Source organism: Colias philodice, chromosome 18 (genome assembly GCF_061535455.1).
Source record: "Colias philodice isolate Cphi_HAF_F1 chromosome 18, ilColPhil1 Martin Lab GWU primary, whole genome shotgun sequence".
Classification (NCBI taxonomy): Eukaryota; Metazoa; Arthropoda; class Insecta; order Lepidoptera; family Pieridae; genus Colias; species Colias philodice.
In genome coordinates this window covers 10539507-10565511 of record NC_143103.1, presented here as the reverse complement: position 1 = coordinate 10565511, position 26005 = coordinate 10539507, and the positions used below count along the sequence as shown (strand labels likewise).

Here is a 26005-nt window from a genome sequence, read left to right as displayed (position 1 = left end):
CAATATTGACGTAAAGTTTCAAAATTGCCATTGTATAATGTATTGTATTCACAGATTTTATTATTTAACAGCCGCGGGCCGCCCACTTAGAGCATTAAACCAACCAAAAGTTCACTTCATTTACCTATTAATTTACCTATTAATTGTTAACATTTATGGGTTGAAAACACAGTTGAAAAAATTCATTTATTGCAGAAAAATTAATGATGCATTAAAAGTCTCATTTCCTATTTACCCATGATATTTATAATGGCAACTGTAATAAATTTAATGTCAAATTGGATTGCCTGTAAATTGGCTGTTGATGATGTGTTTCGTTTTATTATAACAAAAAATTAATAAAATAAGTGATAATTTATAATGTGTATACGATTATAACGATAAAGCAAACATGAATTTTAACGCTTCAAGAAATGGTAATAGTATATCAATGATTTTTGTCATTATTTCATATAACCGAAGTATTATTAGATATATTACGAAAAAAGTGTATTTTTTATACAATTACCATGTAAAATGGATAAATATAGCAATTTTTTGATGTTTTTCTTGCACTACAAAAGATTTCAGAGGCATAGAGTATAAACAATGTGTTATTTTTTAATTTTTAGTGTCACACTCTGGCCCTCGAAAGGCCAAGAGAGTTAGCGATGTTAACGCAATGGGGGCTCCATCGCCGCTTCCTCCCTTCAGTCCGAACCCTGGTTTCGGAGGTGCATACCCTCCGGCGGGCCCACCTCCACCTTATACACAGGGAATACCTTTAGATCCTGTACAAGATTTTGGTGGGCAAGATCCTACTGGGAGTAAGTAGAGCAAGAAATTTGTAATTAACTTGAAACAACTTGAAAACACCACTATGGACTATCACTAATTATTATAATAACACACTAAGTTAATATATGAGGACTATCAATAGGTAATTTTTCATGTTAGATATTGAATGCCATTAAAATATTTTCTTAGATAAACTCAGAAACTTATTATTAACTTAGATTTTATTTAATGTGACTATGGTGTAGAAATATATCATAAAATTTGTAGTACATCTTATATATAAAATTCTCGTGTCACAATGTTAGTCTGCATACTCCTCCGAAACGGGTGGGCCGATTCTCATGAAATTTTCTGTGCATATCGGGTAAGTCTGAGAATCGGCCAACATCTATTTTTCATATGTACCACGGGCGAAGCCGGGGCGGACCGCTAGTAATATATAAAACAAGGAACCCACCTACTTATAATACTATATTTTGTCTATTTGTTAATTAATTGACAATTTGTAGGTTTTGGTTACCCAGGAGGATTTCCACAAAGTCCAATGGCGTCGCCTCAACAGATTGGTTCCATGCTGCAACAACCCATTGTACAGGTACACAAGTAGACATTTCTTATGGAGATTTAGATGTATAATAATCTTTCTTTATATTGTTTATTTTTATAAAATATTTCTGTAGTGACTGCTTTCTGATGTAAATGGTGACACTATGTGCTAATAGTGCTTCTAGAAGTCTCACTGAATAATGAAATGTTGGAATTTAAGTTAATCATATAAAACTTGGGTAGATAGATATATTTAATAGTTATTGTACTAACATAAGTGCTTTCCATAGTAATGTTTATTTCTTTAACCCATTGAGCCCCGAACAGCCCGATCGGTCCACGGTCCACGGTCCAATTTTTATTGTGTCTGTGATTCCGGGGCCTGACTTATTAAATAAATCAGGAAGACCATACCTATTTCTCTTGATACTTTGTAGATTTTTCGCTGAGTAATCAAGTTAGGAAGACTTAATGCTATGTGCTTACTAGTTAATCTTTCTAATTAGATTAATAAATTATAGCAAATAATATTTATTATTGCTGTGATACTATAAAGTTTTGTGCTCACAAGTGGCTGGTTTCTGAAAGTGTTATTATTTATTTTGACAGTGAGGCATAGCATGTGTTTGTATTATCAAATAATTAGTAGCTTTTAATTGTAATTCTTAGTATTTTTAGCACTCAAATGCTTGATAAATGAATATTTTTTTATGGAAAAATATGAATTATAAAGCATAAATATTTTTCAGCTCTTAAATAAAATATTTTAAGTATATTTCAGTCAGTAAAGGTATTCATATACTCAGCATAAAGCTCTTTTAAATAAAATTATTATTGTATTTTAAAATTTAATAACTTACCAACCTCAAATACCCGAAATTTTCTTCGGTTTCTCTCTCCATTATATTTATTACGACGACGACCACGACTTTGTATGTGCATCCCCGTTTTTCCCGTTCCCGCAAAAATTTCGGGAAATCCTTTCTACCTGCATGCCAAATTTCAGCCCGATACGTCCAGTGGTTTGGGCTGTGCGTTGATAGATCACTATATTAGACACCTTTGAGTTATAGATATATATAGATGATATATAGATTCTTATTCCAGGACATGGCACTCCAGTATGGCAACCAGCTCGCTGCCCAAGGTCGTGACGTGGTAAAGCGAGAGCTGGGCAAGTACCTGCCTGTCTCCAGGATGAGGTACTACTTCGCGGTGGACACCAGATATGTGTTGAGGAAGTTGCTGCTGATTATATTCCCGTATACTCATAAGGTGTGTGATGATGTTTGTTTATGTAATTTTAGTAATAAATAAATAAATAAATAATTGTATGTTACGGTGCTTATAAATGTAATGTGTGTATAAATGTAATTTTCAAATGTAATGCAGCAAAATTTATATTAATCTGTCTAGTATTTGTTTGGCGTCTAGAATGCATGTGCACCACGATCAAATCGTGTCGATTTATGTGGTGTTTCTTCTGTATGCTTAATGTATGTTTATTTTTCTATCAATAAATGGTTTAAAAAAAAAAAAAAAAAATGGTTTCTTATTATAAGAAGCCAATAAGAATCTTATTGGGTTTGTTCTACTTGGAATCTTACTGGCATTTAAAATTTTTAATACACAAATTAATGTACTGTTATTCTTTATAATTAAAATTGCAAGGCGAATGTATAAAACAGTTTTAGTTACTCTGATAATAGTTGAAAACATGGATAAAAATAAATCCACCCACACACAAAATATCAAATATTACTTATATTTTTGTCCCCTAGGAATGGATGGTGAAATACGACCAAGAGACCCCGGTCGCCCCCCGCTACGATCTGAACGCGCCCGACCTTTACATACCCGCTATGGGCTATGTTACATATGTGCTTCTGGCTGGATTCATGCTTGGTAATTATTATCGTAGTATATTTGAATTTATAAAAAGTTATTTGATTTATTATTTCTATTAGGCCTCTCATATTTTCATAATATGCCCCAGCCCTAGTGTGCAATGACTAATTTATCAATGAATTTAGCTTTGCAAATTTCAATCAAAGATGTGCAAATATAACTAAAGTGTGTGCAAATATTGAACAGATTTTAAAATTTTCTACACTATCTGCATGCTTTCTATATACGAATTTTTATATCTTACCCTTTTTCTGTATAAAAATACGCAAATGGTCCTTCGAGGTGGTTACATTTATACTTTTTATTTATTCTTTCTCTGTTCCTTCATTAATGTTGAGTGCAATAAAGTATTCTATCTATCTAATATCAAACTTTATTTGAAAATGGGTGGCATGGTCAACGTCGACCCGATACAGCGAAAAGACGTAGTATCGTACTTCTGCGTTTTTTCGCCTCATAATATTTTTTTCAATGAAAATGTTTCAAATGAGTATTTTACCTCATTTCCAGGTCTGCAACACCGCTTCTCCCCCGAGCAGATATCCATCCAAGCGTCCAGTGCGCTAGCATACATAATCTTCGAGATGGTACTCTACCTGGCGACGCTGTACATCACACAGACCAGTACAGCACTCACCACGCTCGACCTGCTGGCGTTCTCCGGGTATAAGTACTCGGTGATGATATGTAGCCTCCTCGCGGGGTTGTTGCTGGGGGGCACCGGGTATTATTGCGTGCTGGTGTACTGTAGCTTCGCGCTGTCGTACTTTTTGGTGAGTTGTGTAATCCATACTAATATTATAAATGCGAAAGTAACTCTGTCTGTCTGTCTGTTACTCAATCACGCCTTAACTACTGAACCAATTTGCATGAAATTTGGTATAGAGATATTTTGATACCCGAGAAAGGACATAGGGTACTTTTCACCCGGGACATAGGATAGGTTTTATCCCGGAAATCCCACGGGAACGGGAACTATGCGGGTTTTTCTTTGACTGCGCGGGCGATGCCGCGGGTGGAAGGCTAGTGTATAATAAAGACAGAACATATGAAACAATTTAGTTATAGTAGGATATAATATTTTAGCAAATGATAGTATGATATGATATCCTCCTTTTTCCCAGAATATGTGTTGTTGTAGTAATTTCTTTTAAATTATTTTTCATCTTTTTTTTATAACCTGAAAGTACATAATATAAACAATTTAATATCTAAGGTGACCAAAACATGAAATTTTCTAAAAAATAAATATAAATAGGTATTATCCACTGTACATACACCAGTCGACATGTTTATATTGATAAGGTTCATCATGCCACAATTTCCGTTTTTCATTTAATTATTTTCCCTTATTTCAGGTAAAAACGCTCAGGCTACAAATCCTGTCTGGCGGGTCGCAAGCTCCCGATACAAGTTACAACAACTATTCTAATTATAACACGCAAAATCCATATGTAGATAACTGGTCGAAGCCAAGTGGGGGTGGAACCAAGCGGAGAGTCTACTTCCTGCTCTTTGTGGCTATAACACAACCGTTCTTGTCCTGGTGGCTCACGTACCACCTCGTACCACCCTCTGTGGTTCCTCAAGCGCTATAATATTGTTTATCTGTGTCCCTAGTTTTAAGTTTGAATGTTGGTACGGTTTTTAATAAATGTTGGCAGTAAAATTGTTGTTTTTTTTGAATGAACGATTTTTGAGGAATTACCAACATTTAAATTTTCAACTATATTGAGACAATGTAAAAATAATATTTTGTACTACTGAAATTTTTGTAGTCTTATATTTTGATATGAAAACTTTAACATGTTTACTGATTAATTTGCTTATCCACTAGTAAAATATATATCATTCCTAATTTTAAAAATTAAAACTTATTTCGTAATTACTATGTACTTATAATTATTGTAATTAAATGTATATCCATTTATTTTAACATAGTTACGAGCTTGATAATGACTAATTTACAATTTAAATTGTTTTTCGCGACTTAACCTTTAAATTTGCTTTTGTCATTTAGTTTTAAATACATACTTGCTTATTTTGTGTTTGCTTAATCTAATAGTTTTTTGGAAGGAAATCAGTTATACGAGCCGGGGCCCGTAAGGCGTAAAATAACCGACTGTAAGGGCCATAATACTGGCTTCTTATTTTGTATATATTTTTAATACCTAAAACTTTTGTAGCATAGTCGTCAGTCATTAGACAAATTTATGTTTAATAAGATTATAATATATTACCTATACGAATATAAATAAAATAATTTTGTACACAAATTTTGTTTCATTGACCCCTACTTCCTCCTGCATCCTCTTACACCTATTTTTATATTAAAAATATAAGAATATAGGAGAAGTGATAAAGTACAGATCTTCATTATTTTCTATTAGATAAAAGATTTCACGAAACACTCATTTTTATTTTACTTTTTCTTCAATACATTTTATATGGCAATATCTAATCAAAAAGCCAAAAAACGTCATTGCGCTATTTTAAAATGGGGTTACAAGGGAGAAAAAGGATCGGTTATCTCATTTCAACGCATGTGCTGGCCTGTAGTACGTACCTTGACCTACTTAGCGTCTATGGGGCCGCCCACTTCTTCCCGCGGCCCGCCATATTTGAACAATATGCGAAGTGTGAACAAAGGCTTCAAACTGAATAGCAACCTATCTAACTAGGCTAGCTATCTAGAATAAATGTATGCCCTACTATGTAAAGCTCGAAATATTGAAAACTATATAGGTAACTGTAACTAGTAAGATATTAATTGGAAAACACAATACGTAACGTTTTAAATGACTTTTTGTAATATAAAGATAAGATTATTATATTCTATCAAAAAAACAAATTGAACTAAATAACACGCATGCAGATTCTAATTATTCCGCATCAGCGTTAATCAAATTCTATATTTTTTATACTTTATTGTACCTACTCGTAAGTATATTAACACAATATTATATACGTACCTATGTACTTGAAGAAAACGCACAGAAGTTAGCTACGAGTGCGCTACGAGCTGATTGGCTAAAAATCTAGATGACCTTGCGCTTGATTTTTTCCTCTAGTGATGTACTGTACCTATCTAGGATATCCAGCACTGTATACTATAAAAAATATAGCCATTCATCATAATATGCAGATTCTTAATAGGTTAACATAAGTTGATTAATTAATGTATACAGTAAGTTGTTCGTAGAAATTTATAATGAATTAAAGACTATAGTGAAATTAAAAGTGACATGATTTGGATAGAAATCATAACAAAAATAAAGTGAATAAATTCATTTGTGTTACAGTAATTCCCCGCTTGTATATTATGATTCTTAAATTTGATAATAGCCGTTATGTCAAAATGGAGGTCGACTGTAAAAAAAATAAGCCCATAATAGAATAGAATAGATAACGAATAATGCTGTTTACTACTGATGAAAAAAGTTACAAAATTAGTTTAGCAGTTTCAGTGATAAATGCTAAACACAAAGAAATTTGTGGTGCATGGGCGATATGTCTGACACCAAATATTTTAAATTAAAACTGCAGACTAAACTAAATACAGTTATTCATCGATCCGTTGTCGCTTTTTATAGTGCGTAGACAGACATTTTTTTGTGTTCTACTTTTTAAAAACTTTCCATTTCAATAGAATAAACAAATAATGGAACATCACTATAGTAATCAGCTGGTAGCTGTCAAAGCGCAGTAGTGCCAACGCGGCGGCGTGACACCCGCAGATAAGTTCAGGCTGACCATGCGCCGCACAACACCGCAGCGCAGTATCGACAAACGTTCACATTACATTTAGACGTAATATCTATAGTGTCACTTCTCCTCTTATAATTTAGTAATTAGACTATTTACTGCTTCAATTCCCTTTGTTTTATTTGTTTAAGTGTTATGTGTATTCGATGATATAATAATTATGTACAGTGCCGCAACCGTTAACGCATTCTGAAGGAATTACGTAATGGGAATTATGCTAGAGAAGTTAATAGTTTTGCCCTGAAATTCAACATGGCCGCTGACACGGGTATGGATACTTGTCCCAGTCCAGAGATTTCGGACTCTAGAAAACGACCTCTGGACGGCGATTCTGAGAATGGCGATATCAAAAGGTCACACTTCAGTTCAGGTGAGTCTACATTTTGTCACAATAAGTATTTTTAGGCGTGTTAACATTGACAGTGTCGTGACCCTGCTGTTAAATATACCTACAAGATTCTTATCAGAATATTACGCTCTTATCAGTTTGACCTATTTAATGATAACAGTTATTGTGACTTAAAGTTTTTAAATGTAAACTCGATAATGTGTTGTAAAGTTTAGGAATTAATACGTAAAGATAAGCGCGGACGAAATATGTTGTTTTATGTGCGGTGTTCGCCTTAGTTGTACTTTTATTGAATGCAATGTTAAAAGAGAGTCGTTGTTTTTTAGTTCAAGACTTGGTGACGGCATTGCCACTGGCCAACGGCCATGGCAATATTACGTCTCATTTCGGTGAGTCGTCAGAGTATTTTGTTCACATTGGCTTTGTGGTTGGTGGCGCGCATGCCACGCTCACGCTCACGCTGCTCACCACTCACCACCACCCGAACCGACGGTGATACTAAACCTGACCATCCTCGTCTCATTACGTAGCTAGACGCTCTATGCCGACATGTTCAGTCAACTTATCAGTAGAAAACCAATTTAAAAGTTAATTAATAAAAGAGATAGCAAATTCAAGTATAATTATCTTTAATGTGTAAACCATCCATTTGTTTAATTACTTCTTGTTTTTCAATTTACGACATTTTGTTAATGTCATCCTATTTATGGAAATTTAATCATAAACTGAATTCATAAACTCTGTTCATATTCAGCCATAAACAATGAAAAGTGAATATTAAGTAACAAACAGGTTTGCAAATCCAGTTTAAAGCTCCATATAAAATAGTTTTGATTAGATTCCAATGGTACCTGCAATTATAATGTAGTGCTGCATAGCAAAGAATCTGTATGTAGAGAATCAATATTTAAAAAGTGATATTGTTGACTAATACTGACATAATGTTGTGCGTAAGCGGTGAGCTAGAGCAGACTGAGCGTACTGACTGCCGAGTTGGCAGAGTTTGCCGTCACTCCCATCTCACATTGCCTCGATGTCGTGAGCCTGTACGTAGCCACACCACCTCTCATGGCTTTGTCGTTCCATCGTTGGTGTGATCATCACAATGTACAGTACTCCAACACTGCCAAACTCTTCTTGAGATATTTTTTATTTTCCATCTTTTCGCTTTATTTGCTTTTTTCAACTAACTGGACGATTAACATTATTTGCTACAAACCATCGACTATTATTTAATATTTCACCGTATTTAGGTTATAGATTGGCACATCCATTCATCATTTACAAAATTATTAGATTATGTTAGGTTAAGATTCATTTATTTGGGTTGATAGAATTATTTTTGAGAACAATTACAACTGTTATTGTTTATATTAGAATTTGTCGAGGTCTCAGAAATGAAATCGGCCATTAAGGTGTATAATCAAATATGGATTTGTATGTTTCTTTAGGTTGTTATGGATACATTTGGTACTTATTTTATAAGTAGCATCTTAGAGAAATACGCTCTCAAGGTCGGCGTCTAAGCATATATTGTACTTAATTACTAGTGGTATAGAGCTGTGTATGAATAATTCCAAGGTTGCTTTGTTGATTTTTGTGTTGCAACTTCGATGCTTATGTTCGAATTTTACAAATTGTCTACAAGGTTCGACTGTCTTGTCTTGAATGGTATTTGATGATACATGCCTTTTTTTCATTTTTGTTTAGTGTTAAAAATACTTGTCTTATGACGTGTCGAATGTGTCGATGTATATCGTAAAGGTATTGTTTACGTATGTTTATAGTATTTGATAATTTAATCTCTTACGAAACACTTACCCAAACTTTATGTAAGGCGATAGGACTCTTTATCAATGTGAACAATCGACAAACAGGAGTTTTGAAAGAAAAACAACACCCGCCATCCGTGTAAAAGGCGAGCACTCCAAATAAATATTAAATTTGAAAGCCCTACAAAACACGTAGGTACTAAATTTTCAGGCGTAATACGTTGCAACAATACGGAACCGAAGAGCTTTCTGCATTGTTCATTTTTAATCGCAGTGTAGTGTAAACAATAAAGAATTATACGCCCCTCGATCCACACCACTGGGGCTGTCGGGAATTGGGACGCGACCTCTTCGCTGATTGCGAGTTTTGCGCAAAATGCAGAAAAACTGAGCATCTAGATATCAAGGTCTTTTAAATGCATAAAAACTAAAAAGCGAGCGTATAGATGATGCTTCTTTTTGTGCGAGTAGCGCGGTTTCCTTGTTATAAATTGTTAAATTGTGTAGGAATTTCCGAACAAGCTAAATTTGTTTTGTAACGTCGTCCTTTAGTTGAAATAATTTGTGTTACTGTTAAACATCGCCTTAAAACACCCTGATATTAAATTAGGTCATACGTTTATGTAACTAGGTACTAACCTCTCAGCATTGCCCGGGTTGACCCGGGATGAAAAAAATAATATACAGTGTGTATCTAAAGAATACACAGCACTATGTCATTCTGGAACAACATAGCTTTCAAGTCGTGATAGAATTATTAATAGTATTACTCAAAATCATTATTTGAACTTAATTTATTGTAAAGCTTACAAGCAGGTGAAATGTAACAATTTCTAGGTACTTTATCGGCCATTTTATGCGTTGTAAACGCCAACGAATTCGTAATTAAGTAATTTGAACGTAATCATTACATCGACTGGAACACAATTACAAGAACTAAAATTAGGTAACAGCACGAAGGGTGTAATCGACATTGTAAAAGTCTAATAAGAGTTTTTTCTATTTGAAATTAAAAACTGTTAAATTTAAGTATTTTTAATCGCGTTATCCAAAATCAAATAAAACATGGCTGAATTTTTTTTTTATAAAAAAACACTCTTGTTTGTTCTATGTGTTAAATATTTACACTAGTAAACTACGGGACATACGTGTATGAATTTTCTTAGAGAGAAAGAACCTCGGGTAAGCACATAAACATAGTATAGGTATGTATTTTACGGAAGGATGAACACTTGAAGGGTGGGAAATATAAGGGTTGGACATTTGTTAACGCCAAGATGGTCGTGACTCGCGATAACGTTTTGCGTGATTTACAGGATGTTAAATGTTATGTTTGGCTATTTAGCTTGTTAAGTACATATTTTATTGTTTAATTTAAAATTATTATGAAAGATTTTTTTATTTGGTTATAAAAGCTTAAAATAAATCGTGTTGAATCTGAATGTTCTTAATGAGATATTGATAAAAATCTTAACGTGAATATTACATTAAAGCTAAAAACAATAAAATTTCAAAACAATTCTTAAACAATTATCTTATATCTAGGTTTGAATCATGGAAATTAACGAAACATTAAGTAATATTACTTCAATTTAATGTTTACAACGTGATGTATCTATACTAGAAATAGACACGTACCTATTTGCTTAGTACTTACCTAAAGGTCGTTTAAGTTAGCGTGTATAAGACCTTAGTTAATATATGTCCCATATTAATTTTCAAGTACGATGATAGCTTAATGTTATTAAGCGCTTAGTTTTTAATATCACAAAGGGGATTAATTATGATGTGCATACGTGGTTTTTGCTCGCAAACAAGGGAAACGAACGTTTTGGGTTCGATATTTGTGACAGGCGTTTATTATACGTTTTCTATATAATTTCTACATAGTAAAAATCCTTATTTTATTTGTTTATGGCATATGCTGTATGCACTGATTGTCTCGTGAATTTTCTTCATATTTTTTATCATGAGTTTTCCTTCCTGAACCTTTTTAATCTTGATACCTAATCTTTGTTGGTAGGTACATATCGCAACGAATAATAGTATTGGCGTGAACGGGAATTAATCTCACTGCCTATTACATAATTAATATTTAATTGTAAGTAATAAAAAGGTAATTAATCTAATTAGAAACTGTAGGAACTTGCTTTAATTCTTGATGTAAGAAATCCTATTTTGTCTATATTTACAAGATATTTTCAACAGTAGTGAAAGTAAAAACGCACAGAAAAACAATAACAAATTATCATAACATACAAACAGTTATTATCAGTGCAACGGACTATTATAAAACATTTTCGCCTTCGCGCTCGGCGGTGGGGAAAATTGCGATGGCGTGCGACACCACGCTTCCTAACACATTTAATAGATAACTGCATATTTTAATACTTTTTTGTTGAATTAGATCGTGTTTTCAATCGTCTTGTTACCAATTTTTTCCGTGATATTACATTGAAATTACAAATTGTAAATACATAATAGACTGTGAAAGTAGTAGGTACATGGCAATCGGTAAGAAACTATAGTCAAGTTATGTAAATTTTTATACAATTTTTTAGATTTTATATTTACTGTAGAAAAGGAGTCTTTGTTAACTGGCAACCTACACCCTTATAAGGGACGCATAAAAATAATTTTAATTTTCTTATTAGATATTGTACACATAAATAGCATATTCAATAAATTTAATCGATACAATAAAGCACATTAATCGATGTATGTACGTGTTAGGTGTTAATCTATGCGCATAGTAATTGCGCGGTAAGAAAGCGCACGCGCACCCGGCGTGTATTAATGACTCTATGTCGATTGTCATAGTAAGGCATAATGTTACATTGGTAAGGCTAAGGTTAGTGTGAAATTCTTTTGCTCTGCTTTTTATTGCACCTTAGTATGAAAAAACTAACTTAAGCGTTTTTAGAAATAGTTTGTCGCGAGATAGGAAGTAATTTTATATGCAAAACTACGTTACGCATTTGCAGTATGTTTCAATGCAAATTGTGTAAAAATAATACCTCAATGAAGATTTAAATAATTCTTCTTAATTTTTATATGAGAAAAACAAAAATTTAAAATATGCATTTTAAAAGCTGTTATTTTATTGAAGTTTTATTGTAAGTAGAAACGAAGCTGACATTTTAGTATTATTCGTTATCCACCTACTACAGATTCATGTGGACATAATAACGATAAATTAAAGTTGTATCTAAATTGCCAAATTAAAATCCGACCACACTAAAACTGTTTTTATCCTCGATTCTCCAGACGACATTTCCCCAAGGATGCCTCGTTGAGAACACTCCGACGCCTCCGAGAGGGCTTTACACAATTGCCAGGCGAGATGTGCTTCATACAATTAGTTGCCTGCCGTCTACATGTATCCTACTTTTTATTATAAATTTATGGGAATGTTTGGATGTATGTTTGTTACTTACTCTTTCTCGCGAAAAGCTCTGTAAATTTGCCCGTCGGTTCGTTCGTGATGGAAGAACGCGGCATATCTCTACTGTTTAGGTATTTAGATTTATTTCCGCCTGTATAAGGATAGCAATTAATAACTGTAATAACAAATTATAAAAAAATCTTGAGAAGTTCCGGGGAAAATAGCTAATTTATATAATTAGCTCAGTAAAAGATCGTCTGCGACTTCAAAGCCACTGTCACGGTCGGGCCCTCTTTTGTGACGGGAAATCTTGACTTGGCTTTAATTACCGCCTCGTTGTTATCGGGGGATGCCTCTGTCTTGATATAATTGTGTCCCTGATGGAGCTTTTATTTCCTTTTGTGTAATGCTCGGTAATTATTAGACAGACTCTAAAAAAGAGGTTGTAAACGTTATGTACTAGTATTTGTCTTCGTTGGCAATGCATGGAGTATATCTGTTTGGGATTGTAAATAAGGAAATTCTTTTAGGTTTTCTTGGAAACTAATTATCTCGTAAACTTGAAATGATAATTTCTACGTAGGTATCACATTTATAGACCGGATGATCAACTGTCTAACTAATATTATAGCTAAGATTGTTCCTTACTCGATAATTAATCAAGCATATTGCCTAATTGAATTAGGATGAAATCTAACATACGCATAGTTTATAGTTAAGCATATTACGGAATATTAAATCCTATCTAGCTTTATTAAATTTGCGTCAATCTTTTGATTTTTCACCATATTATTTTAAGAACAATAGGTCTATCTACATAGTTAGGAAAAGTGAGTAGGCGGACGCGTGTAACATCAAAAATATATTAAAAGTATTCGACTCGGATCATTCCTTTGTCTTATAATACAAAGCTTTTGTTAATTTAAATATGCCCCGAGCAAAATGTATTTTTTTCGAAATTATTATTTCAATCTTAGAGCGAAATATGAAACTATTACTGAATACTGGTACCTAGAAATTTGCTATTGTTTTAACGTTCATTTTATTTTGTAATTTTTTGTGAAATAATATCTCTCGTCTTTATTCTTTTTAATACAAATGTGGGACTAAATAATATCACTGTGGTCTTGGTATCGGTCTCTCCTCACTATTGAAAATATTGTGTACTAGCTTTCCGCCCGCGGCTTCGCCCGCGTTTTCAAATAAAAGCCGCATAGTGCCCGTTACCGTGGGATATCTGGGATAAAACCTATCCTATGTGTTAATCCAAGTTACCCTCTATATGTGTGCTTAATTTCATTGTAATCGGTTCAGTAGTATTTGCGTGAAAGAGTAACAAACACACACATACACATCGTCACAAACTTTCGCATTTATAATATTAGTAGGATAACAAAAATTGTGTGTAATTTGTTTTTATAAAAACCACAGATAACATTGAAATCCTTCTATTTCCTACAAAGTGTCACAAATCGCATACACAAATGACATAACATACATTATCCATGTTTTTACTTTCAATAACGAATAGGTAACGGATGCGCTCGTGTGTGTATGTATGAATATATTTGTATGTGTGTATGTCAGTTCATCAATATTCGGATCGCGACGGCTCACTTTCGTTTTTGCGTTATTGTTACGTAACGTGTTGTAACAGACTAGTGCTAAGCGGGTTACGTGTATTAGTGGGTTATATTAAGTAGCTAAGTGCATCATCACCATAATAATAATTTGGTCTAGACAAAAAGTAAAAAAAATCTTGTTTTTTTATTTTCTAGACAGAAACGTTTCTGGTATATACTCTGTGGCTTAATGGGTCATCATCGACCAAATTATTGGTATAGGCTAAGTCTTGGAAAAAAAAAATGATTGGTCTATTTTGTGGGCAAAGACAGGCTTGTGAGCTGCCTGAATTAGGAGCTGATAGATGTAGTCATACAATCTGGTTCAATGACATACAGTGTTTTATAACGTTATTTTTTTTGTCTTTTTTCTATGATTAACGTGTGTATTTCTTATATACAGTAGTCGGGCAAATGAATAAAGGTTATATTTTTCTCAAAGCTTGGTGGTGTTGATAAGGAAATCAAGACTTTTCTGTAGTATTTAGTTATAGGTCTTCTGAACAACGTGAAATTCGAGACGGTACTGTTGTGTAGCTTCCATGTTTCGAGCTTGACCTAATTTTGACGCGTGAGATGGAAATTCTCTGTTATTCTTACTTGTAAGGGTATCGAGAACGTTGTTAGGTCTGGTTGTTAAAAGAATTTGTCTAAAAATTTACGATGACTTATACTTTGAGTAATAATGTTTGGTAAAGTGTGAAAATTATAACGAAATTGTGATCTTTTAATTAATTCAGTATAATATTTTTTTTTCTATTGTGGGTAGTAATTAGTATAGAATAATGTATCACTTAAATAGATGCGTCATTTGCTCCGTTGTTATTATGATTTTCACTGCTTTCCATTCATTTTCTCGCGTACAAAGAAGTCCATTAGTCTGTTCTAGCTTAAAAACTATCTTGATTGCAACATCTAAGTGCGATTGAATAGTTTTTTATTTCAAAATTAACACGCTCATTATATGTATTGGATTGAACAATAGAATCATAAATTGTCTATTACTGTAGTAAGATTTTTACTATAATTGCAAAAAAAAATACATTTTAAATTAAGTATATTACGGCAAAAACATTGAATAACTACACAAAATATGACGAGGTTCTGTAATATCTTCAAGTTTGAGTATACCTTAAGTACGAACACTAAACTCCAAAACAGACAATTTACATAACCATCCAAGTTAACAAGATTGCAAAGCAAATGTAGTAGGTACATCCGCCATCGGCAAATGTAAGCAAATGTAGTGCCACAGTACATCGATGTTAGCGGACCTCTCGGCGGCCGACAGCTGTTTACTTAGGACACTTCTGAATGCTCGGAGGCGTTAAATATACACCTCTTTTATCATGCCTGTTTGTACAGCTTGAATTAATTCTTATAGATAACACGTAACGAGGTTTTTTTTTTTCTTTTTTTCGACAATGCGTACATTGCGTACGTTTTTATAGGACATGTATAATTGTATAATGTAGGTGTGTTCCATGCCTAATTAAAAATGCTAAGAAAATAATGTGGCATACATGATTAAAGTTAAAATTAAGTGCGTGGAAATAATTGATTGGGCTTAGTATTATGATTAAGTTTATTAAATGATTATATTAAAATATAACGAATCATTTACCATATTCCTTAAGAAAATATTGTCTGGCTAATGAAAGATGAGACTGGAAAAAGGCGGCAAATTCAAAAAATCAACATATGGCAACTTAGGTTATAGTTGGAAATATAGTTTTAATACTTTTATTTATTATTTTCTCTTACGAGCAAAAAAAAAACAACAAACTCTTCATCTTTATAATATTGTTTTATGTAATATACTTAGTACAGTTAAGTGATACAGATAGACAAAAAAGAACACCGAATGAAAGCAAGAAAAACACAATAAAATACAATTAAAGTTTGTTTAATCAATATAATCATATTAAATCTAAAAATTCAACCGCGAGTGAATACTAAGAATCACTATCATTATCTCTGACTTTTATTATGAACCCTTCCATTTCTGCAGTTATTCCATCTCGTTTTTTATACTATCTTCCAACACGAATAACATGGTCCGGTCATAGAAGAAATCTCGTCAAGATACTGATTTTGTGTCTTTAAACATTTTGAACGAAACAGATCATTCAATTTTTTTTATTGTTGCTTGAATAGTTTATAACTGGACTATTGGTATCATCCATGTTACTTGCAAAATAATAAATATTAAACAATGCAATCAAAATGAATAGTATCAAAATATTAAAGTCACACTTAACAATGCATTGATATATTTCACGTAAACACTCTTGTTTTTCCTTGAAAACTACATCTCTTTCAACTTGTTTCTTTTCAAATTTACTAATCATAGTAAAAAGAACCTTTATTAAGTCGCATTTCAATGTTTTCGTCTCGTTTTCAATTAGAAATCACTAAAATCGCGGAAATAATTTTCACTTTGACACATCAACAACTCAGGTTTTAATGACAATTACGTAATTATAAGTGTTGCCATATAAATTTTCGAAATAAAAAGCCAGTCTCATCTTTCGTTAGCCAAACTCTATCTGGGGGCACGGTAGTGCCCCCGCCAAGACGAGCCAAGCGACTACGCGCACGGGCACTACCTACCTTTTCTCGAAGCGCTTCGACGTTTTTTTGAACCCTCATAACTTGGGTTTGGATTATGCTAGATCAACAAAATTTTCGGGATATATTGTCAATAGCGGACTTATTGAACATATTAAGTTTTAATTACATTAGCTTTTATACTTCAGATTTTATTTATATCTAAAAAACGCTAATTTCGTCACTGACTCACTGATGATCATCAAAATTCTTAAGGTATTTCCTAATGCCCTAGAAAGCTGAAATTTTGTATGTAAGCTAGTATTAGCACACAAACAACAAAAAAATTATAAAACTTGTAACTTTCATCCCCCAACCCCTTAAACTAGGGGATGGGAGTTTGTATGAGACCTGTAATTTTAAATTAAATTTTGATGACGCTAGAGGTCTAATCTAATAATCTAAAACTTGGTTCCCCTAGATATATATATGTATAGGTACTCCTTGTTAAAAAAAAAATTAAAAATTTAATCGACATATATTGAGACATATACTTCAGATCAGATCATATAAATATGAATGAATAGAAGTGTTGCGAACGTCTCCTGCCTCCTACGGACGTAGCTAAAAATAAAAAAAAAATTGTTACAAACAACTTACAAAAAGAAATGAAATCCCACCAAAAACATTTTCATGTAAAATGTTGCCAAGACGAGTCCATATGACTCGCACTGTCAAAAAGTTATCAGATCTCATGTAGAGCCAAGCTTCTAACACTACACGCCCTAACTCTACAAGGCCTAAATTCACAAACTCTACACCTTAGTCAAAATATGTGGCTTGGCCGTTCGTTACTACAAGAACTATTGTATACAGTATAACACAAAAGTAATGAACAGTGAATTAATTTTTCACCTTACGCCGATGTGAATGTAGCGAAATGGCCAAGCCACATATTTTGACTAAGGTGTAGAGTTTGTGAATTTAGGCCTTGTAGAGTTAGGGCGTGTAGTGTTAGAAGCTTGGCTCTACATGAGATCTGATAACTTTTTGACAGTGCGAGTCATATGGACTCGTCTTGGCAACATTTTACATGAAAATGTTTTTGGTGGGATTATAATGTCACTATTTTTTAACGTCCGACATATAGACCGGACTCTCAGTGGAGTTTCGTTTGCAAAAATCGCGGACCTAAATCTGACTTCTGATATATATTGTATAGATCCCAGACATACTATAGACAGATGTTGCCAACCAGTTTTGTGTTCCCCCTGCCCGCACCCCGGTAATTATATATGGCATACAAAGAAAAAAATAAAAATTTCCAAAACATGCCGTGTGGGGTATCAAATGAAAGAGCTTATTGAATAGATCACGAATATATAGCATACTATATACATTTCTTACACTTTCTCTAAGATTTTTTAGAAAATTTACGAAAATGGTCCATTTTTGAGTTAACTTTAAACCACTATAGATTGAAAACTCATGAATATATTTTTTAAATTATTATTTTAAATAATTAACAATAGTCCATTGTTTACGATTCAATATTTCGTACAGTGAAATAGTTGCATGGGGGAGTGGGGGGAGCATTCAAAGATGGCGAGTATATTTTCAAGTTCATATAGTATATAGTTATTTTCATCAAATCCACCACATAGCTCACTTATATTATATTACGAACTATTGAATCATAAACAATGGACCATTGTTAATTATTTAAAATAATAATTTAAAAAATATATTCATGAGTTTTCAATCTATAGTGGTTTAAAGTTAACTCAAAAATGGACCATTTTCGTAAATTTTCTAAAAAATCTTAGAGAAAGTGTAAGAAATGTATATAGTATGCTATATATTCGTGATCTACTCAATAAGCTCTTTCATTTGATACCCCACACGGCATGTTTTGGAAATTTTTATTTTTTTCTTTGTATGCCATATTTAATTACCGGGGTGCGGGCAGGGGGACCACAAAACTGGTTGGCAACATCTGTCTATAGGATGTCTGGGACCTATACAATATATATCAGAAGTCAGATTTAGGTCCGCTATTTTTGCAAACGAACATCTCCTTGGAGCCTGCTCTAATATAAATTGCAAACAATGGAACAAAAACAAAACCTCGATTCGTAGTATTTCTAACCATAATACCTATCTATATTACAATAAGATTATAATATTTTTAGAATTACATTCTACGTTTATCAATATTTGTTCGCTAAATTATTTCAAATGCGCGGAATCTTTTTTCTCAATGTACCCAAATTCTTTCGTCCAAAACCCTTAAAAGCAGACCTCGAACTTCCCGAATTCTTTCATCCATTAGTACTTTAATATAGCGTTGAAGCTCTGTATCTATTACCACCAGTTATACATCATTGGCCTTAAAGGAAATTTTCTGATGTTCAACGACGTCGTCTCTATTACGGGCACAGTGGGCGACCACTTGATGCAATTCCAGCCGCAATTGTTACTGATTACGAGCCTTATCGATAATATTGTTTGCTCATTGAGCGCTCTTTATTGATACACAAGTATTCAAGGCTTTTCCTGCTCGTGTCTTGGAGTACTGATATTGGTTTATTAATGTCGTGTGTAATGCTCCTGTTCTGTGACAGTTTAAATTAATGGTGTAGATGGCAAGGGGTCATAGTTTTAACGAAAGAGAGAAAAAATTATATAGAAAATGATTTGATTTTTATTGCTCGAACTCGTCTTAGGGTTCTGCAAGTTGCCAAACAGCGCCCACATTGTTTCTTGCAATCATATTAAATTTGTATTCGACTGAGGCTATTTCGTTTGCATTCAAAAGTTTTTATGCATTTGGCACGTGTATGAGATTTCTATCTAAATGAAACGGAACGAAGAAATTGTGTCCTCCTTATTTTTGCAAGACTTCTCATTATTTTCCTCTTTTTACTTACCTTATTACTTTAAGTAATATCTAGTCTTTATACTTTTTCATAACTCACATTTACTTAACATGAAAAATCACTTTGTGAATTGGTAAAAGTTAGAGCGGCGTGGAAGTTAGCAAAAGGTGTCATGATCGTGTGATTTATGCGCGATGGTATCACCTAACAATGAACCTAAATGACGCGGGTTATTGCCTTTTGTTGACCTTTTTTCGTCTAAATTGGTATTGGAAATTTTTTCGTATTTATCACGCGTATTCTGCAGTGATTGTGTAATGGTACGGAATGGTATCTGGCGTTTGCTAAACGCAACTGTTTAAGGGGATTGTTTATTGCTTTTGTTGAAATTACTCGAGTAGCTTGTAATTATTTTAGATTGATTCTCCGCCCGCATGAGTTATAGGATTTAGATAGCAACTTGGAAATAAAGATAAACAGCAGATAAATTTTATCATTTTACACGGAAGAAGTGTACACAATTCTCTACTTTAATAGATCCATTTTAATGAAGAATTGTATTAAAAATGCATAGTTTTATAATATCTTACCTAGCAATAAAATTATTCGCCATAAATATTCAAACATATCATGGTAATAATTTTTCTTCGGTTTAATCATAAGCAATTCGCCTATACATCTAGTACAAAGAAGATATATAAACTGAAAAAGAAAGAAACTAGATTAAATAGTTCACAAAGTCAACGTTGAACACTAAATAGAGTTTAGGATTGCGACGAAGTTAGGCCGGGTTCGGAACCCAGTTACGGCACAATAGAATGAATTACGGCGACGTGCAGGGGATGCGAAATGCGTTAAATGCCATTTAGTTTCCACGTTACAGAGTTTAGGGTAAACTTTGATGGATCGAGCAACTATATATTTGGGGCATTTCATTCTTGATGCTTTCAATCGGCGGTAGGAAAATGTACGTGGTTACAAGTTTGGTTTTGACAGGCAAGGATTCTGGAAGTTTCTCTGATTTAATAAGTAATACGCAATGATCGCTGAGGCCAGTTCCAGATAATTATTTCGAAATATACTGATATGGCTTATCTCTTGATGCTTATACCATAAATTTGTGCTTTGGACGAATCCATTCTATCTTTATCATCGTTTATTGTATAAAGATATTGTCACATATCTCTCTACACGTTCCTCCTCTTCATAGCCTACGAGTTCCACTGAAGTTTGTCTTCAGATTTCTTAGTTGTCAAGAAAAAAGCTGCATAAGAAAAGATCGCTGTTCCATTTAAGAATTATCTTGGTGCAAATAACCGTTTATTGTCATTCCGTATTAAGTTTAGTTACACAAGCGTATCAAGTATTGAATTAAAATACGTCTGGGCTATCAGCCTAGCTTCATAGTACCCAGATACGAGGGCTAATGCCACACAAGCACCGTCAAGTTGCCAGCAATTCTCACAATGCTGCAATGCGGTCCGATTAACTCGCCTGCCTCAACCATTACCTTGATAACTTCGTTCTGAATATTGTGACCGTAAAACTGAACAAATAAATGCACTCTGTTTGCTACAATGTACCAGAAAAACGGTCATAAAAGATTTGGATGCTCTAAATTTTGTGCCGTCTCGAATCATTGTGTACGCTATCTAAAGTTTTAACTGAATTGCAGTTGCAGTTTTAGCTTTTTAATAGTGTTCTACAATGTATAGCCAATGTTATTTAGAGTCATTCCCAACATTATTTTTAAGCACGTGTTCATCCCGCTCCAATTTATCAAACTTGGCAGGAAACAGAAAAAATATCTTCACGTGCTAGTTATAAAACATTTTATTACAAACTTTATCAAAGGAATATCGCAACAGTGTGACCTCAGGCTAAGATAACTAATTCGAGCCGCATAGTTATCAGTTAATTCAGTGCGCTCGTATGCCCGTAAAAATGGGTAATTGTAACGATGTCCGCTTGTTTATCGCCCAATTCAATGTTATTCGTAACGTACCTACACGCGTGGAGTTAAACAAAAAGTGCATCGATTCGCGTGCTCGAGTAACAATGGCTGATTTATTATTTATACATAACCGATAATAAATGTGTATTCGTACATTCGTGTATCACAAGTACAAGTAGATATAACTATACATAGTTCGTTCCAGTTAAAGTTTTTGACTTAATAAATTATCTAGAATGTTCCAGAAACAATATTGACTGTGGATGCAGGAAGTACAAAGCAAAAATTGCGCTTTTGTTTTCTATGCTCGAATAGAACAAAACATTTCATGTAAATTCCTGAAGTTGAGGTCCGGAAAATCTGTTGTTGCGATGATAATGCACGTAGGTAGGTGTAGGTACTGTATAGTGGAAAATTTTTCGTGGAAAAATGTTTTAATTCAGGGTTTGCGCGATAAATATTAATGCCCACGTCCCATTCTGGTGTCCTCTATGGAGGCACGCACCTGGCTCATGGAAAATTTTATAGCTGGATAATCTAGATTTTCATATTGAAAAGGTTGGAATAGTAACTAGTTACTCAGCTCGGCTTTGCATGTGCAGGGCCGGAGGGTATAATTTTACACGTTAATTTACTCAAAAAAAGAAGGTTCTTTATTAACCCATGTAGAAATTACAGACAATCTAGGGCCTAATACATCATATTATACTTTCTAAGTACATCATTTCAAATTCGATGAGTTGTTTAGGAGCTAGTAAATAAACAAACGGTCGCTGCGGGCGATTTCAGTTTATACATAGTAAATTGATTAAACAGCACAACTAAAACGAACTGTATTACATAAAATATAGTTTAAATATTTTAATTATATGAATATAAGGTGTCTTCAAATGTGTAGTTGGTACAATTTTAATTGATTTAATTGAATCGTGCATAAAAATAATTAATCTTTCATCGGATTTTCCAGTGCCTTAAGTTTTTTCACACTCAAACATATTACGGTCACGCAATTATGCTCAAATACCCACCTATGCTGTACGTGACACCTACAGATAGAAATTTTACACGATATTGAAACGACATGGTTTTAAACGCGATTTATTTCATACTATTTTTATGAATATTCATTTCAAGTTGAACAACTACATAGATGAAGGTAACTCTAGATATATTAACTCCAAAATTGTTTCCGAAAGATCCTAATTTTGTAACTTTCAAGTCAAATATTTTGTGGGGTAGGATATTAAATATTCACTTTATCCGATTTTAGAATCTATATGTGAACGGTGGTTAATGTGGTAAGGTCAAGCCCCTAATAAATATTGATTGCTATTCACCTAATGTTATTTTAGGTTCCTCTCCAATATTCCGCCGATCGGACTGATAAGAATAATTTCGTTTAGTGCGGACACCGCGTTTTTACAAACCTTTTCGTGTTACCCAAATATTTTGGTAGCCCTAATGGTTATTTTTCTTTCATCTCTTGGCTTTGGTTATTTTAACAAGAGCTAAATTATTAAAAAATGTTCTATTCATTTACTTGGAAGTTAGACTATCTATGAGAGAAAGAGAGCAAACTGTGCAAATTCGAATAATTTATAGTGGCCGTGAAAACAATTCCATAAAAAAATGATCGTGTGAGTCAGACAGGTAAATCGTAGGTATAGATGTCGATGAAGTCACTTAAAATTCTGTAACAATATTGATTCATTTCATAAATTATAATTCTATCAAATGTTTTTTGTAAGGAAAATAAAATAAACAAGCAGCGGTTAATTAACGTTATAAATTTACAATGTCTGAAGAATCTTGATTTAGGAGCATCAATGAATTATTTAGCCTCAAATTTTCGGGAGTACAATAACACAGTTTCTGCTTAATTAACCCGTGTCCAAGTTTAAGGCAGGGATCTTGTTAATTTCAGACTCTTGTTATTTCTACCCTTTGTTCAATAAGACGTTCCTAGTATCTTGGTAATTTCTGTCATATAAATAACTGAAGTATTCCTGAATGGTTAACGTGACGTCACTTGTTTCCAAACTAAGTAAAGATATTAATTATAAAAGAAAAACATATTTTCTTTTATAATTAATATCTGTACACATGTTTGATTATACTCGTACTGATTGGTAAAAAAACAAAATGCATACATATTTCGATTTGATACTAGTCGTTGAAGTAGTCATATTCAGGATCTAGCCAGTAGCCACAACGTCACTTATCGCTAACGTATGAGAACAAATTAGAGTAAGATGGATCGTCGATACTTGTGCGGAGTTTCAGAAGCATATTGACTAACAGTTGAAATATTATTCCCACGGACGAGCATACTTGCACGTACCACAGTTCAAAGTACATTGGGGTAAACCGCAACAGCAGTAAAGTCATCAGTGTCACACCGCAGCACTTAACTAGTAAGCGTTTGTGCCTCTATTGATTTATTTCACCTTCGACTAGTGCGTCTTGTATGTATTCTTAAGAAGCTGTTAGTCAGCGATGAGTCATTACGTGCATGTAGGATTTATATGGCTATTTTTAATCCTTGGCTAGGTAAGGTTTGCATAAGCCATTGATTTAAATCGATTCATGTCAATATCCACATCCTTAAAAACACTTACGTACACAAAAATATGTGTACTCCTCATAATGGTAACATTTTTCTTGAAATATGTTAAGCGCCCCATTATATCATTGACATAATGGCTTTAAAATATTCGAGTCGATAGTCGAGTACCATTATATTTTCAACTCAAAGCTGACCTACATTTTAATTCGATAGCGGTTTGGCAAAAATTTAGAGAAGTTGTAGCGATTACGGCGGCCAAACTCGAAGTACTGACGTCACCGCACAGTTTGCGTTCATAGTACGTACGGATTAAAAATATGGTTTCTACAAAGCCAGGGCGTAAACAAATAAGTAGCACGTGTAAGTTCTGGCACGCGCCCCAATATTATCAATATTTTTGAGCGAGCGAGTCTTATCATTAGTTTCTTGGCAAGGACGTGATGTATTTGGCCGAAATTTGCCAGCGGGGATCGCTGCAATGCGACAACCGTACCTGGCAGGCCAGTGCTAAGATAGCAGCTAGCGATTAATATCCAACTTTCAGCTTGTCATACCTATTATTTTGAAGCATAATGCGGTAGAACTGTTCTATTCTGTTTAAATAATTTTTTCTTAACAACTAAAGCTTGAGCCTTATAAAATTTCACAGTCCCGAAAATAATAGACAAATCTTCTTCAATTTCCAGCTAGTTTGCGAATATCAGAAAACTCATTGAACAAGAAGTCGTTTTTCAACGTTAGATAATAAATCCAGCGAAATACGATAGGTTCTATAAATAATACATTATTTTCTGACGATTCGTGCGTTTTGATCCCGTTGACATTTCGACAGATATATCGCAAAATGAACTGCCTGCCAATTATTATGGGACAAATGCAATTTGTACAACGAATGGGTCCGTACTGTTTGTGACGTTATTGCTTTTGAAATTCGCAATGTTCATAGACCAGTATTGCTTGACTCTGAACGAAGCAAACAAACACTTTGCTTGACTCTAAAGCAAGGGAATTTCCTGGTCAAATCGAAATATAGAAGTAAGATATTTGAATGAAAGGGATCCTGGAGATAGCATTTTTTTATATGAATTGAATAGCTTATTTTATGGATCGATGCTATTACAAGGCTCGACGTCAATCATAAATATTTTATGCTCCACTTGTGTTTTCATTTTACACGCGTTTTATTTATATTTTAAAACGTGTTAAAAACTTGAGACAAATACAGTAAATTAATCATATTTCAATCCTGTTCTAACAAACACTCAGTTTAATAAGGCCACCAAAATTTGCTGAGATATTCTAGGTCTTAAAGGAAAGTAGAAAATTATAGAGTTCATGAGATTTTCTAAAAAGAGAAAATTTATTTTCGCAGAAAGATAAAGAAAAGGACCACGTGTCGCATTCAGTGATTTATTGTGGAGATATTTTATCCCTATTTATCAGGGGATTTCTCCTTAGCGACCGCAGATTTTATTTCCAGTTGTTGACAAACTTTTGTTCTTAGATAGAATCGTTTTGTCGAAGCAACTTAGCGGGTGTTGATCGATCGCGCGATATATTTTAGTGCCCTTTGTTAGAGTGATGGATTGTCTGATGAATATTGACAGAAAACCGTTTAGAATAAAATGGAAATGCGAACTCAGCGGGGATATATCTTGAGGAAGATTTTATACTATATTTTAAGTTAGAAAAATGAGGAATTGGACCTTGCTATACCACAAGATAGGTTTAACTTTTGGAGATACATTATCTTACAAATTGATAAAAATTTTGACGTTAAAATGGTTCATACATACGTTAAAATTTTCATATTTATAATTTAAGGATTATAAACCAAGCTTAGAGCGTAATAATACGCCATTTATTTTTTGCACTTTTAAAATTCACGGCCATAAAAGTGTAGGCATCCAATATGCGACCTATTTCAACGCT

General features: G+C 33.5%; 2 protein-coding genes across 4 annotated transcripts in view; both read left to right on the top strand.

Annotated features, from left to right (window-relative positions):
- The first annotated feature begins 275 nt into the window (after window positions 1-275).
- Window positions 276-5507, top strand: Yif1 (Yip1d-interacting factor 1). The gene is made up of 7 exons (XM_089706388.1): window positions 276-416; window positions 612-806; window positions 1287-1372; window positions 2431-2598; window positions 3105-3228; window positions 3742-4004; window positions 4590-5507. The coding sequence occupies exons 1-7, from the start codon at window positions 392-394 to the stop codon at window positions 4827-4829; spliced, it is 1101 nt and encodes a 366-aa protein (XP_089562514.1). The 5' UTR covers window positions 276-391; the 3' UTR covers window positions 4830-5507.
- Window positions 5508-6950: 1443 nt separating this feature from the next.
- The window catches only part of ps (RNA-binding protein Nova-1-like protein passilla), a 64666-nt gene continuing 45611 nt past the window's right edge, over window positions 6951-26005 (top strand). For 2 of the 3 annotated variants that reach the window (XM_089706785.1, XM_089706784.1), the window contains exons 1-2: window positions 6951-7366; window positions 7672-7734. In XM_089706785.1, the coding sequence (XP_089562911.1) occupies window positions 7249-7366; window positions 7672-7734 (181 nt within the window). In that variant the 5' untranslated portion in view covers window positions 6951-7248. The remainder of the gene's footprint in view (window positions 7367-7671; window positions 7735-26005) is intronic. The other variant, XM_089706786.1, reaches the window with a different exon arrangement.